The sequence below is a fragment of the Populus trichocarpa genome, chromosome 13 (genome assembly GCF_000002775.5).
Source record: "Populus trichocarpa isolate Nisqually-1 chromosome 13, P.trichocarpa_v4.1, whole genome shotgun sequence".
In the NCBI taxonomy this organism is placed as follows: Eukaryota; Viridiplantae; Streptophyta; class Magnoliopsida; order Malpighiales; family Salicaceae; genus Populus; species Populus trichocarpa.
In genome coordinates this window covers 3,542,987-3,560,035 of record NC_037297.2, presented here as the reverse complement: position 1 = coordinate 3,560,035, position 17,049 = coordinate 3,542,987, and the positions used below count along the sequence as shown (strand labels likewise).

At 29.3% G+C, this 17,049-nt stretch overlaps 1 protein-coding gene across 1 annotated transcript; it reads left to right on the top strand.

The window, feature by feature from the left end:
* The first annotated feature begins 2,481 nt into the window (after positions 1-2,481).
* LOC7474636 (protein CANDIDATE G-PROTEIN COUPLED RECEPTOR 7) lies at positions 2,482-7,236 on the top strand. Its single transcript, XM_002319631.4, has 2 exons — positions 2,482-3,958; positions 6,976-7,236. Exon 1 carries the CDS (start codon positions 2,596-2,598, stop codon positions 3,955-3,957), a length of 1,362 nt encoding a protein of 453 aa, XP_002319667.3. The 5' UTR covers positions 2,482-2,595; the 3' UTR covers position 3,958; positions 6,976-7,236.
* Positions 7,237-17,049: the final 9,813 nt, after the last annotated feature.

Below are 17,049 nucleotides of genomic sequence, written 5' to 3'. Positions count from 1 at the left end.
GAAAATCACAAAGTTTATTTTTTTATATATATAAAAAAATCAATGTCAGCCCATGTTTAACTTTTCAAACCAATGACCTAAGTCATGAAACTGTAAAAGCATCATACATAACAAAACCATGAAAACTCAATTCATAATCAATCGAATGTTGAAGAATAAAATTGAAGAAAATAATCAATTAAACAAAAAGATTATAAACAAAAAATTAAAATTAAAATAATAAGGATCAAAATTGAAATATAAAAAGTATTTTATCTTTGATTGAATGGTGAAATTAAAAAGAAAAACAATTTCACAAAAGAACAAAAAAATTGTCTGAAAAATAAGAAAAAATAAAAATTTCCCTCAGCTGTATCAAAGTCAACTTGTGTTAACCTTTGAAATTAGTAACCCTGGTTATGAGCCCGGACTTCCTCAATAAATCAAATGTTAAAGGAAAAAAATAAAAATAAAAATAAATGAGGACCTTAAAAAAACACTAAAATCAACTCGTGTTAACCTTCGTAACTCGTGACCCTGGTCATAAGCTCAAGACTAACTTCATATAAGGTAAACCCTAAAAAATAACAAAGCAAAATTCTAAATCAATAAAATATTAATGAATGAAATTTAAAAAAAAAATACAATAAGAAAAGGATAAAAAAAGAAATAAAAATTAAAAATGACGGGAACTAAATATGATATAAAAATAATTTGAAATCAAATGTTAAGGGATGAAATTAAAAAAATCAATTAGGAAAAGAATAAAAAAAACAAACAACAATCAAAAGAATGAGGATCAAATTTGATATAAAAATTAAATGAAACCCAAATGACGAGGAATGAAATTAAAGAAAAAAATCAATTAAAAAAAAATAGCAATTAAAAGAATGAGAATCAAATTGGAAATAAAAAAAATGGTACCTTTATATTTTGGCAAAGAAAAGAGGGAGGAGAAAAAAAAAGTATACTGGAGCCAAACAATTTCATCGTCGTGTGCATGCGCCACACCACTAGAAAAAAAAATGGTATGAGGTTTTCAACTTCATCGCAAAAGGCATGACAACACTTTACACGCCGCCTGAATGGCTAGGTATCATTCACTCACTGGTATGTGCATTACATGCGTCATCTACTCTTTATTTTTAAATAATATTTATAATTATTAAAAGACCAAAGTTAACTTGATAATTACTAAGAAATCCAATTTTAAATGACAAAAAAAAGCCCATAAATGACAATTTAAAAATATTTACTTTTATGGGTAGTTTAGTCTTTCATTGGGCTTTAAAAATGTAAAATGAATGAATTACCCCTAATTAATCTTTTGAAAAATCTTGCTTTTAAAGGTAATAGAGTCTTTACATTGTGTATTTAAAAGATTAAAAAATTGAATTGTTTATAAATAATCTCATAATGACTAATGATCGGTGTAAAAAAATATTTTTTTTACTCCAATAACAAGTTTATTGATTTTTTATTGAAATGATGAAATATTAATTATACTATTACAGTGAATAATGGTCTTTATCTATCTTTATCTAAGGACATAATGAATTTTCCATGGCTTTTATTTTTTTTAAAAAATAATATTTAGATACAAGGGACACAAGTTATTTGATGGTTGATACCTTTTTATTTATATTTTTCTTCTTTTTATTCACTCGTGGGGTATTTTTAGTCTCCTCCTTTACACATAATTGTTGCATTTTGTTTTTAGTTGAGAAATTATATGGTGTTCAATAAGTAATTAATAACATCTTACGAGATCCATCTTGAAGAAAAAATAGATATAAATAAGAAAAAAAAAATTCTAAATATTAATAAAAAATAAAACTTATGACTCAAAAAAAATTATAAGCATATCTTTATTTAGAACTTCTCTCTCTCTCCATCTATTTTTTCCCCCCCTTCAAGGGAGGCCTTACGATGTAACTAATACCCCACTACCATGTTGAGATTTATTGGGATGGCCTGCTTGGAATTTTGTTAAGCTTGTAGAAGTGTTGGGCTACGCGTAGACAAGCCTTTGTTGATTATGGACTAATCTCTTAACGTTCATCTTTTCTCTAAAAACAGTTCAATCAGATGCTCTAATATTTGCAAGCTGCTGCTGCTGCTGCTTCTTCTTCTTCTTGTGCTAATGCTGCTTCTTACTATTTGCTTTTAAAACTCCATTTTTGTTGTTAATGAGAGTGACAAGATATTAAGCATTCTAAACCATTCTGCAGAAAATTATGCAATCCTTGTAAAGAAATATCAGATGACTAGTAGATGCTTCTGAAAGTACGAAAAAAATTGATATATACACGGAGATGCATGCTTTTTTCCATCATATAAAGCTATATATTATTTTGCAGACATGCATGAATGTCAATCCTACACATGTCCTAAGTCTATTCCCTCTCTTTCCCAAATCTCTGGCACTCAAATCGTTCCTCTCTTGCTAATTTTACCAACAATATGTGATCACCTAACAATATTCTATAAGAGGAGAAGCCCGAAGCAATGTCCTAGTTTCTTCCTTACCAGTTCCATCAACACCAAATTATGGTCTAAATTCCCACTTTCATTTTATCCCTTTCTCAAGAATTTAACCCTGATTTTTGTTACAAAATGAGATTTTATAATTCCTCTAAAAATCTTCATCATCATCCCCCCACACTATTACTGATCTTGTACGCGTTGTTCTTAACTTCAAGCATCCCATTTGCTTCATCCGAAATCAAAGACACATATATTTTTGATGATTCTCGTCCCATTATCATGTTTGAGCAATTTGGTTTCACAGAAGGTGGTCGGGTAGCCATTTCCATAAAAGACGTCTCTTGGAAATCAAGAAGTCGAAAGGCAGAACTTAACCCTTCTTCCATGGGATTTTTCCTGGCTAGAGACTCTTCCTTCTCAACAATATTCACGAATGACTCACTGCAAAGTAAAGATGAAAGCTTTTGTGTTCTGTCTAGCCGGTATGTAAAGCTCTTGTTCAATTTCAATGACCTTAGCATGAATACGTCAGCTTATAATGGCTCTGCATTTATTGATGAGGCTGATGAATATAGCTTGGTATTTGGAAATTGCCAGCCAGAATTTGAAGTGTCAATGTATGTACATACCGAGATGTATAACTTACAAGATGGTGCAAAAAATTTCCTTCCTATAGGACAAACCTTTCTGCCAAAATTTTTTCTCTCAATGTTTCTCATTTATACTTGCTTTTTTGGGATATGGAGTTTTGTTTGCTTCAAACAGAGACCAACAGTTGACATGATCCACCTAATAATGGGGGCGTTGCTTTTTGTCAAGGCACTTAAAATGATATGTGCGTCTGAGGACGAAATGTATGTGAGCAAAACTGGTACTCCTCATGGCTGGGATGTAGCGTTCTATATTTTTGGATTCTTCAAGGGCATAATGTTATTCACTGTGATCATCCTTATAGGCACTGGTTGGTCATTCTTGAAACCATACCTTCAAGAACGCGAAAAGAATGTTTTGATGATAGTAATTCCCTTGCAAGTTCTTGAAAACATAGCTTATGTTGTTATCAGTGAAACTGGGCCAGCAACCAAGGATTGGTGGACCTGGAACCAAATCTTCTTGTTGATCGATGTCATATGCTGCTGCGCTGTGTTTTTCCCGATCGTTTGGTCGATTCGAAATCTGAAAGAGGCATCAAAATCGGATGGAAAGGCTGCTCGGAACCTGGAAAAGTTAACCCTTTTCAAGAATTTCTACATTTGTCTGGTGATGTATTTGTATTTCACAAGAGTTGTCGTTTCTTCTATGGAGGGTATTTTGGATTATAGATATGAAGGGTTTACGTATGTTCTTTCTGAAGGTGCAAGCCTGGCTTTCTATGTGTTCATATTCTACAATTTTCAGCCCACGGAAAGGAACCCATACTTGGTGATTGATGAAGAGGAAGAGCTCGCTGCAGAACAAATATTGCAAGATGATGACTCCTTTGAACTGTAAGGTATTGTTTGGTTAAATGGAAGAGATGAAGACAATAGAATCAGAGAAGAGAAAACATATTTCCATGTTCGTTTTAAATGTACACAAATTTTATAATATTGCACAAAAAATTTTTAATCATTCAAATGCATTCTTAAAATTAATCCATGAATTTTCAAAAGTTTCTATATTAATATTTTGAAAATTAAGATTACAACCAGGTTGATATTGTAATTAGAGTACTATACTGTATTTGTTCAACAATAAAAGATATATATATATATATATATATATATATATATATATATATATATATATATATATATATATATATATATATTCACTCATTTGGGTGACATCATAATATTTATCCGTTCAGATTAAATTATTATATTTAAACTTGATAATCATAGATGGTGCTTTTATTATACATCACCTAACATAATACTATTTGTTTCATTAGTGTGTGTGTTTTTTTTTTTAATTTCATCTTTCAATAGTTGGTTTGTTAAGGATTAAACTTTATAATTTGTTTTGATTTACTATCTATAAGATTATCGCAATCTTATGATCTAGGTCACGAGTTTGTCGGATTAACCCGATTGACTTGGGTTTTCTGCTTTTTTTTAATCAAATTTTCTTCTTATTTCATCATTCAACATTTTATTCATTGGAAAATAGGTTTCATAATTTATTTTGATTTGCTTTCTATGAGGTTATTATGGTCTTATGATCTAAATCACATATTTGACAGGTTAACTCAGATCATTTCTTTAATTTTTTTTTTCAATTCATTGAATTGTTCAGAAATTATGCTTCATAATTTATTTTAATTTGCTTGATATATGAAGATCTTATCCTCATGACTCAGGTCGAGAGTTTAGAATTTTAACTCGGCTTGTATTTTGATTTGCTTTTTATGAGGTTATCTTAGTTTCATGACCTAAGTCACGAGAATGATAGGTTAATCCGAGTTGACTCGGGTTGATTTTTTTTTTGTCCTTTTATTATTGAGTTTTTTTTTGTTCAATTTCATCCTTTAATATTGGGCTGACTGAGAATTGAATTTCTTAATTTTTTTCAATTTGTTTTCTATGATGTTATCCTGGTTTCATGACCAGGGTTGCAAATTTGGCAGATTAATCTGGACCGACTCAAGTAATTAGCTTTTTATTCTTTTTTTAATTAAACTTTTTTCTTAACTACATCCTTTAATATTGAGTTAATTAAGAATTAACCTTTATAATTTATTTTTATTTGCTTTATATTGAGTTTATCGCGGTCTCATGATTAATGTTGTGGATTTTGTAAATTAACTCGGGTTGATCTAGATTGATCAACTATATTATCGTCTCAATATTTATAAAAAAATATGTCATTTTAATTTTTTTAATCAAACCATATTTTTAGCTGTTATTTAAGTTGTATTTGAATTTATCAAGTTAACTACATTATATCAAGTCAATTTATATATAATTTATTTTACTAGAAAATATATTAATAAATTTTAAATATTTTTTTATATTTAAAAAAATAATAATTTAACCCGTATCATAACAGCGTAGGCGTAGCAGGTGATTGAGGTCCTGCTAGGCCGTGGCTTTAGTCCTTTGTTTGTAGCACTGTTATTAAACCCGGCCCGGCGGGTCGACCCGGTGGCTGGACCGGTCCGGGTTTAATAAAAGATCGGCTGTGGCAACAACCCAGCCAAACCCCGGCGACCCGACGGGTCGACCCGGGACCTGGGCGAACCCGAACAAGACCCGATTTTTTTTTTCTTTTAAATGTGAGATTTGAAATCCATTAGTATATATGCTATATGTTTTTTCAATGTGGGATAAAAAACCTTTTGGTTTAAATACTTCAACTTAAAAGATAACATAGTATCTTTTCAATGTGGGATTTGAAACCCTTTCATATATATACTCTATGTTCCCATGAAAAAAGTTATGTTTTTTCAATGTGGGATTTGAAACCCATTAGTATATATACTCTATGTTCCCAAGAAAAACATCATGTTTTGTCAATGTTGGATAAAAAACCTTTGAGTTTAAATACTTCAACTTAAAAAGATAACATATTATCTTTTCAATGTGGGATTTGAAACCCTTTCATATATATACTCTATGTTCCCATGAAAAAAGTTATGTTTTTTCAATGTGGGATTTGAAACCCATTAGTATATATACTCTATGTTTCCAAGGAAAAAGTTATGTTTTTTCAATGTGGGATAAAAAACTTTTTTAGTTTAAATACTTTAACTTAAAAACTTAACATAATATCTTTTTAACGTGGAATAATTTTTTTTTAAAATATTCTTTTAAACTTCATAATATGTATAATCTATATTTATATGGATTTTTTCATATGAAATATTAAAATTTTAATTTCTTTTTAATTTTTCCGGGTTGACCCATGAAAACCGGGACCCGGTCCGAATCCCCGGGCCGGGTTTAATAACTATGATTTGTAGCCTTTGACCCATTTCTTAGACAATGCAAGGGCGACAACTTTGTGCCTTAAGATACACTTTATCCTCCAATATTTAAGAGCTGCGTTGAAATGCAAAGTCTTTCTGTCCAGCTGTTCATTTTGCTTTGCTTCTAAGGAATTTTGGTTTTGGCTTTTCAATGAGAGATATCATAGTGATATTCTCCGACAATAGCTTTTTTCCAATAATTTTAGCTTGTTTATTTTCGTATTTTAAAAAAAATTAAATTAAATTTTATTTAAAATTAATAATATTTTATATTTTTAAATCATTTTAATATATAATATCAAAAATAATTTTTAAAAATTAAAAAAATATTATTTTAATATATATATTTTTTAAATAATTTTAAAAACAATTGCTATCATATTTTTTAAATTTTCGAAGAGTTATTTTATATATATTAAATCAAACATCTTTCGTTCCTAACCACAAGAATAACTATAATCATAAAAGATAAAGCTGCATTTGTATCCACAATCACGATTATTACCACAACGCAACCTTTAAACCAAACAAAATTTAATGATTTTGTTTTTTGTTCGAAGGTTGATGGGTAGAGCTACACACTGCATTTTGTCCAATATGGAACTTCAAGCATCACAATGAGATCCTAAGGTGACTTGCTAAATTATTCCCTTACCTTTAACTAAATAAATGATTGTTTATTTTTGTGTTTTAAATTTTTTATTTTTTTCTTTGCTTTGATTTTTTTTGTATTTTCAAATCGTTTTAATATATTTATGTTAAAAATAAATTAAAAAAATACTATTTTAATATAATTTCAAGTGAAAAATACTTTGAAAAACAACTGTTACAAGAATATCAAATGTGCTCCAACAATGCTTGGATTTAAAACAAAAACAAACTATATATATAGATGGGAAATCTCCATTATTTAAAACTCAAATATAATGTTTTTTTTTCAAGAAAAAAAAAAGAATGTGGTGGGAGTTTTCACATGCCTGCTCTTTGTACAAACCTTGTAAGAATAAGGGAAGCCTCAATCAACTATCTAATAAGTGGTTTAATGGTAAAAGCTTGGAATTAAGAGGTTTGTTTTTTTTATGGTCTTAGATTTGAGTCTTGTGGTTGCTAATATAATGGTCACTAAAGGTTTACATGGTCTTTAACTTCAAGGCTCGTGGGATTAGTCGAGGTGCGTGCAAGTTGGCCCGGACACCGTGTTAATAAAAAAAAAAAAAAAAAGCCTCAATCTTCCCCTTAATATAATACGCAATTTTCAATTTTATGCCAAAACAAAAAATTATATCAATTGACGTTTGTGAATTTCGTTCGTTCTCTTCATGTCTGTCAAAGTTCTGTTCAATTCAATTATTTTGTGCAAGAAAAAAGTTGTCTTTTAAAGAATATTGATGAACTGTATAAAAAAATATCTAAAAATATTGATGAGCTGTATTAGTTTGAATTATTGATGAAATAATCTATTTTCTTTTCTTCTTCTTTTTTTTAAGAAAAAACAGAGAAAAGTATAAAGTGTGCTGTAGATCAATGATTATGGCACTTTTGTTTCTTGAAGGAGGTACATAACGAGAGTTTCACTCCCAGTTTAATATTATAATAACAGTTATTTTTTAAAAATATATTAAAAAATTATTTTTTATTATGATATATTAAAAATATTAAAAAAAAACCTGAATCTACCATCGATCCAAGTCATTAGTTTTAAAGTACTGCTGAACGATTTTTTTTATTGTGGCGAATATAATCATTTAAGCTGATTATTTAAAACTCCACGATATCAAATCCCCAAATAGCTATTTATAATATGTTGATGTATGTTTTTTTTGAAAAAATAAATATTTATTTATTCAGTTTAGGAAAGAATCTTAATTAAAAGGAATGATTTTTTTTATTTTTCTATTCAATATTATTATATGTTTCTAGTTTTTCTATTCTAGTTTTTTTATTCGGTATTATTAAATATTTTGTACGTCTCACATTTTTAGTCTTTGAAGATTTTAAATTATAATAAATATTATTTGTTTTTTAGATTTTTAACTTGTAATAAATCACGTTATTTTTTATTTCTAATTATGTAATATGTGTTTTATTAATTTCTTTTTGAGCTAGAAAGTAAATTTGCACTTTAAATATTAATTATTGAACCCACTTAATCTCTTATTATATTGCAAAACAATCTGTGCAATGCTCATTGCTTGCCAACATGTTTTCTCAACATGTCAAATTCTAAATTCAATATTTTTTTGCAAAAATTCAAAGTATTAAACCTTCATATATAAAAAGTAGAATTACATTTAAAACTGAAAAAAAAAAAAAAACTAGCAGGAGAATCCCACCAGTGGGAATTTGAAGTGTAGTGTGGACAAGCCTCAAAAAAATAATGCTCCCACCCCAAAATAAATAAAATAAAAAATAAAAAATAAAAAATAATGTGTGTACTTCATGATAAATCATTATGGTACGTACTTGTGTGTTATGGAGAGGGGGTGCACAGCGAGAGTCATTTGGCTTTCGAGTCAGCCATCACTAAAGTCATCATTTATCTTATCTTAGGGTTTAAATTAACCCTTAATCCCTGTGCTTTTCATGTTTGTGGGGTTAGCATGTCCATATATATTCCCTGAAAAAGTGATTTTAATTAAGCCTTTAAGGTACGATAATTAATAATTAAAGGGTAGGACTAGGACCAATCCTCATTCGGATTAAGCATATATGCCATGTTTTCCACATCGATCTAAGAGTTAATTACATCGTGTACGTTTGTTTATATATATGGAGTATAACGCATCTTCCAAAATCACTATTTTTTTCTTTTTCTGGAGGGGGAGGGGGAGGGGGAGGGGGAGGAGGAGGAGGAGGAGGAGGAGGAGCCCCTTGTGCCCATGTCGATGGCCATCGTAAGCTCCATGCACGACGATTAGGTAAACTTCCTACATCAAGAAGCTAGGAGTACGTGTCTATATATCTATGTATGTGTATGTTTAGAGCTCCGAGTGATCGAGTGTCCACCCATTGTAATTTAATAGATAATTAAGAGATTTTTTATTTTTATGTTTTAAAAATATTTTTTTAAAAAATGATTTTTTTTAATTAATTTTTTTTTTGTTTTTTTGATTGTTTTGATATGCTGATGTAAAAAATAATTTTAAAAAAACAAAAAAAATTATTTTAATTTATTTTTGAGCAAAAAACACTTTGAAAAACAACTATTATCATTATATCAAACACCCCAAGTAGTAGAAACCCAAAATAAAATAAAATGTTTACATTAATTAGAGAAATAAGAGCTGAGCTCTTTTTGCAGGTTGACTTCTATTTGATCCAAAAAGAAAGTGCTCTCTATCATCATTTCATGGAAGAAGAAGAGAGAACATTGTGCACCCTAGGTTCGAATATTTGTGTGCACGCTTGTCATCCCCGCGATGACTTACTTGCTTACTGGGCTTGTAGGGTGTTTAGTGGGTCTAGAAATTAGTCGTGGTACGTGTAAGTTGACCTAGACACCCCGGGTTATTAAAAAAGAGAGAGAGAACATTGTGCTGTGATATTCTTCTTCACTTATGTCGAGCCTACTATGTTTATATTTATTGCCCTTCTTTTTCCCATTTTTTTAAAGAAAGGTCAAAATACTTAGTTTGGAAATCAATCACGCATTACTCCCGATAAAAAAAATAAAAGAAAATCATTAGACAAAAAGGCAAAGAAGAGTGAGTGGAAATTAAGAGAAGAAAAATCATCAGACTGAAGAATAAAAAAAGCAAGTTTCATACGGCATGCATACGTACAAACATGTCTGATGGGAAATTTGGAAAAATCTTGTTAGCCATCAAGAGTTTGGCTTGGCTTGGTAGAGACTAGAGAGGCCCTTGAAAGCTCATGTGATGAAGTGTATCTGGATTGTTTTTGGTAAAAATAACTATTGCTTCGATCAAAGACTTCAAAGTCGATAACGTTGGAAAAAGAAAAGAAGAAGAAGAGTAGTTTTCACCTTTATAGAGTCTTGATATTTTTGTTTACTCCTTCCTAGCTAGTCGTGATTCAGTGTTGCACCACGGGTTTCCAAACTTTTTTCAATATATAAAAATCATTTTCAGTAATAATAACTTGAATTAACATGGGGTAATTTCATTAATACGTGATTCGAAATATAAAATTAGGATAACCTTGCAGAAAAAAATAAAAAACAAATCAATTTAAAAAAATATCAAGAAAAAAACTCGAGTCAACTTGAATAACACATCACTCAAGATATGAGATCAGGATAACCATACAAAAGGAAAGCGGAACAAATCACGAAACTCAAGGCCTATTAACCTAATGTCAAATGATGAAATTGAAAAAAAAAATCAATTTGTAAAATCTAGTAATATTTGAAACTAGTGACATGAGTCATGAGACTGCAATTAACTCGAAGAATTGTGCGTAGCACACGCCAACAACTTTTTATTTTTAATAATATTTATTATTTGTCAAAAGATTGATTTAATGCTCATACAAACTAAGAATCATGAAAAATAAACTTGAGAAAAAGACAAAAAAAAGCCTTAACAACATGTTATGTTTTTTCTCTTTCAATAGTAGTTCAGTCTTTTAACTATTTTGAAAAAAGAGAAAAGACCATGAAGTCCCTGCTAGCCAAACTTTTTGTTTGCATTCTAAGGGTAAATTAGTTATTCTAGTTCAGTATTTTAACTATTTTGAAAAAAGAGAAAAGACCATGAAGTCCCTGCTAGCCAAACTTTTTGTTTGCATTCTAAAGGTAAATTAGTAATTCTACTATGCAAAAAAGCAAAGAGACCAATTTACCCCATTCAAAATGTAAATGTCAATTAAACCCCTTGAAAAAACCATATTTCCCTTTATGTTGCTCTCAACTGGCTTGCACCGTGGAGAGAGTAAACAATAATTCATTATAGCAATCCATATTGAATTAAGTCTTGCTCCAAGGTGTTTTACTAATGCCCTTTAGTTTTTTTTTTTATATATAATACTCCTTTTTAGAATCCAAACCTTGAATTGGGTTGCTAAAATTGAATTTTTTTATGAATTGTACATTTTTGTTTTGTAATTAGACTAAAAAATTTTTAATATCTTTATTTTATGCTTTATTTTATAAAGTGTTTCGACATAAAATAAGAAATGACAATGCTAATCAACGAGGATCACAAAAGGCTCTATTACAAGGTCTGAAACTAAGAGGATCCAAGAAGAATTGATTGAAATAATTTTGGATATTTAAGTTAACAAGTTGCAAAAATATCATATTTGACTTTTATGTACTATTTGGTCCATATCTAGAGCTATATGAGGATTTTTGCTGCAATTTCAATTGAATTGAAAATTAGGTATCTAAAGTTTTCCATCCATATATGATTGGCCTAATAATTCATCCAAATAAAAAAGAATGATGTGTTTGAAGTCAGGCTAGAAGTTGTTGTACAAGTATTGCTATTTGTTTCCTTATGATTTATAGATTTCTTATTTAGTAAGGATTTTTTTTGTATAAGAAAATCATAAGTGACAACAATTAGGATTATTTTGACAAGGGTTTCAATGTCATCAATTTGAATTTCATTTTGTTCCATGGATCTTCTCATTGACAAGGTTTCCTTATTATTTAAGAACATTAGAAGAGGTTTGGCAAGGTTTCTTTAGCATTCATGGACATTATAAGAGGTTTTAAGAATTTTTTTTCTAATGTATATTTTTACGCTAATAAGTATAATTTACAATTTGACCTTTGGATCGGTCTGAAATTTTATCAAAAGATTTCAAAGGCCTTGTTTTATATATGGTTAAAATCTCACAATGATCGGACATCAGGAAGACCTTATGATAAGGTCTAGAAACTACTATGCGAGATTTTGTATTAGTTTCCTAGTTGATTTATGATTTTTTTTTCTATTTTATTTAAAACTCTTTTATTATTTTTTTAGATTTATTTAGGAAGTTTTTAATTATTATAAATATGGTTATTTATCTTGTATTTAGGTTTTGCTAGAATTTGATTTAAGAATAATCTATTGCGTGTGTGAGAGGAAATTCTTAATTTAATTCTTCATTGAACTATTATGACTCATCGAATAATTAACCAAGTTTCGTAGTATCTTCTATACCTCTCATTCATATCTTTTCATAGGTGTTGAGTGAGGGTTTGATTTCTATAGTCTTGTTGTCCCGATACAGATTATCATTATGTCAAACTCAATCACAAGCCTAAATTTAGATTTCTTGAAAAATATTGATTTAACTGTGGATTTCTGGATATTTATGTCTATGAGGTTCACATCAAACTATCTCTCCAATACATAAATGCGGGTGAGAGTTCACGTTCTCATAATCTTGATAAAATCAAGTCCACCATGGAACATCCATAAGCTGTTTGGTATCAAGATAGATATTGGTCTTCTAATACATGAAGGAATGCTAAGTTGATCTATGAGAATCCCTTGCATCGATTGTCCAGATCCATAAAGAAACCAGAACTATCTATGAGGTTCACATCAAACTATCTCTCCAATACATAAATGCGGGTGAGAGTTCACGTTCTCATAATCTTGATAAAATCAAATCCACCATGGAACATCCATAAGCTGCTTGGTATCAAGATAGATATTGGTCTTCTAATACATGAAGGAATGCTAAGTTGATCCATGAGAATCTCTTGCATCGATTGTCCAGATCCATAAAGAAACCAGAACTACCCTGTATTTCCCTTCTTCTTTCTTGGGTAATTGGAGAGAAGTGAGAAATAAATAAGCTAATTGAAATTGGAATATCTTTATATTCTTTTTTGTATGGTATTGAAGATAAGATATAAGATCCATAAATGAGAAAATATGAGGGAATGAGTAACTTGAAAGTGGAGATTAAAGCTTTGATATTTGATATTTGCTTTACTAGTTCAGGATTTGAATCGGTGTTTCTTATAAAAGAAGTAAGAATTCTTCTTTAAGCTACTTTAGCAATTAAGTCTTGGAATATACTAGATAGGTGGCCGTGCTATGTTGCGGGCCAGACCAAACTTTTTTCATGCTAAAAATAGATATTCAAGCGACGATAATTCAAGACAACCCAAGTTAAATTAATTACAACTTGGCCAAATAACCCGCAAAAAGAAAAACAAAAGGATGACCTAATAACCTAATATCAAAAATGAAAAAAAAACTTTAAAAAATACAATGTCGAAGAAGAAAACCTGAGTTAGCTCAGGGTAACTTGACAAACCAACAACCCGCAATATGAGATTGGGATAAAAAAAAAGAATTTCAAAAAGATGACCTAGTAAAAAAACCAAAGTTCAATAGAAAAAACATCAAAAACCCCCTAAGCCAATCTGGCTTAATTTTACCAACCTGCTCTCAAAATAACCAAATAGTAAGAGAAGTGAAAAATAACAAAGTTCAAGGGGAATAACTTAATGCAAAATAATAAAATTGAAAAAAAATGTCATAAAAAAATCGAGGGAAAAAATCTGAGTCAACTCAAGTTAACTCGACTAACCCATCACACGTAACATGAGATTGTGATAAATAAAAATAGACCTCTAAAAGAAGAGCCCAACAAAAAAAGGACCAAGTTAAATATAAAAAACATCGTGAATGAAAATGCAAGTTAACCTAGGTTTGCTTGACCAACTCGTTTTTAAAATAACAAAATAGAAAGAGAAGCAAAAAAATAACAAAGCTCAAGGGTAAATAATTTAATGAAAATAATGAAATTAAAAAAAATAAAGTCATAAAAAAATTGATAAAAAAACCAAGTCAACTTGAGTTAACTCAATTGATCCGCCACTCATGACATGAGATCTGGATAAAAAAAAATTAGACTTCCAAAAAAAACTTAGAAAAAAAGACCGAAGTTAAATAAAAAAAATTGAGTAAGAAAATGCAAGCTAACCGGGGTTAACTTGATTTACTTGTACTTGAGATAACCCAACATAAAGAAAAGTGAAAAAGTCACATAGCTTAAGGGCCAATAATTTAACGTCAAAGTATGAAATTGTTAGAAAGAATCAATTACATAAAAAATTATGGAAAAAAATCTGAGACAACCATGATTAACTTGACTAATCTATTACTCAGGATATGAGATCATGATAACTCAACAAAAAGAAAAACACAAAAAACAATAACCAAATATCAAATAATGAATTTGAAAAAAAAAATCAATTTTCAATAAAGGACTACCTTATTGGAAGGAAACCACGAAAAAATTGTAAAGTTAAATATTGAATTGTAAAACAATTTAAAACTTAAACAATGCAGACAAAATATGGTATAAAACAAATGAAAGAAAATAATCAAGGGCTAAATTGAAAAAAAAAACTAAGAAAAAGATTTAAAAAAGGTTATTGAAAGAACAAGGACCAAAACTAGATAAAAAAAACTAAATGAAATTAAATTTTGAGGGACAAAATTGAAAAAAAGATAAATCAAGAAAATGATAAGAATATAGCATTTAAAAGAATAAGAAAAAAATGAATTAAAAAGACAAAGACAATAAAATTAAAAAGGATGAAATTGCAAAAAAGAAAAAAGAAAAAAGAAAAATATAAAGCCCACAAATAGAGAAATTACAAGTAGAGGGACCAAATAAGATAAAAATCAAATTGAATAAAATACCTAAGAAAAAAATTGAAAAAAAAAATCCAAACTTCAAAAGGTATCAAAAGCCAAATAAAGAGTAATTAAAAGAAGGAGAATCAAAATCAATAAGATTACAAATCGGAGAAGACAATTGCTTTTTTGAAAGTTCATGTGTGTTTTTCTAAGAAATGAGAGAGAAAAGAGAGAAGAAAAAAAAATCCACCGTAGCTCAACTGGGCATCTTTCGTGAACACGCGACGCACCGTCAAAAAGAGGACGACGCGCCCCTCCCAACGTAGCGGTGAAAGCAGGATTTTGGCAACCGCACAGTACCTCAGTGTCACCTGAATGATGCAGAGGCCATGACGCGTTGATGCGTGCGTTGCCCGCATCAGTAGCCTTTTTTAATAACATTTAAAATTACCAAGCCGCCCCTGCTAAACCTAAAAACAACAACAAAACCAGTCAAAAAAGACCAAAACACCCTCACAAATAGCCTTTGGTTTTTTAAATTGCAAGATTAATTCCCTCATTTTACTGTTTTAAAAAAAAGGAAAAGAAAAGGATGCCCATCTATTTTGTTTTTGCTTTTGAGGGCAAAATAATCATTACATTATAATAAAAAAAATATTTTCGGACCATTTTGTCCCTAATCAATTTGGCAATAATGAATGTATCACATGAAAAAGATATTTCTAACTCTAATTGCAAGCTTATTCAATTATTTTTACTATTCGAATCTATAGTTTTAAGCTATAATAAAACTAAGCTCGTTTATTTAATTTTTGTAATTTTACATGGTTGGCTACCCAAAAAAAACAAAAATGTTTTACACGAAATAAATGCTCGTAGCTAAAAATAAAACACGGCATTTAAACTTTTTTGAAATTCGAATACTGATTTTGGAAAAGTTTAAACTACAAGGAAAATTACTTAATCTATAAAGCTCAGAATATAGTTTATCCCTTTTCTCTCCAACTTTCACATGTACTTCGTAGATTTGGGTAGAAAAAATTGAAATCAAAACACTGTACATATACATTAGATTAATTTGTTAATTTTAATAGTAAAATTATAATTTTACCATTGACTAAAAAATTAGATGAAATGGCCTAGGCTAAGTCTTTTCACAAGATTAATTTGTTAATTTTTATTTATTTGAGAACAATATTGTCTTCTTTATTTTTTTACTAATAATAAAATTACTATATTATCTTTAAAAAGTTAAAAACTAGAACATTTGGTTTAGGGGTTTTATAGGAATTTGATTTTTCAACGACAATGTAATTACTCGATTGCCCCTTACCATCCAAATTTTTTAACCTTGATTTCAGGAGCTTTATAGTAATTTCATAATATATTTTTTGTTATTATTATTTATTCATAAGGGCATTTTAATATTTGTACAAATAAAAAAAGCTGTTAATGCATGTCGAGCATGCGTCAGCCACTCCATTGCTTTTGGTCGGCGTGTGCGGTTAACTCCAGTTGTCTTAGTCTTGCTTTTGTCATATTATTTGATTCATTTCGACGTCCTTCTCCTCTCTAGATGACGTGTGTATGGTGGTTCTGTTTGGTTTGACACATATTTGTTTGTTTTTTCCCCTTCTTTTCTCTCTCACCTTGCTTCTGTTACCTTGAATTGCGTGCTATCCTTTGAAAAAATCACACCATCCCTTCAAATTGTTTCCCTTTTAGATTTAGTCCCTCTTCTTTTAGGTGTAATTTTTAAATTTGAAAAAATTATTTCAATTTGAAGATTATTTTCAATTTCATTATTTTTAATTTTTTTTTCATCTCTTAGATTTGGTCCATATTCTTTTGATTACTATTTTTTTAGGTTATTTCTAAAATTAATTTTTTTTTTTGCAATTTCATCATCTTTCAACTTCCTTTTTTCTATCAAGCTTGATCATCATTTTTTTAATTGCTAATTTTATGCTTTGATAAGTTTTTTAGATTGATTTGTTTTTAATTTTATCATTCAATATTAAATTGGTTGAAGATTGACCTTCTTGATTAAGTCTGGGTATGAGATTTCATGGCTTG

Excerpts from the sequence above, each read along its gene's own strand:
- LOC7474636 (XM_002319631.4), top strand. The coding sequence starts at position 2,596 with ATGAGATTTTATAATTCCTCTAAAAATCTTCATCATCATCCCCCCACA.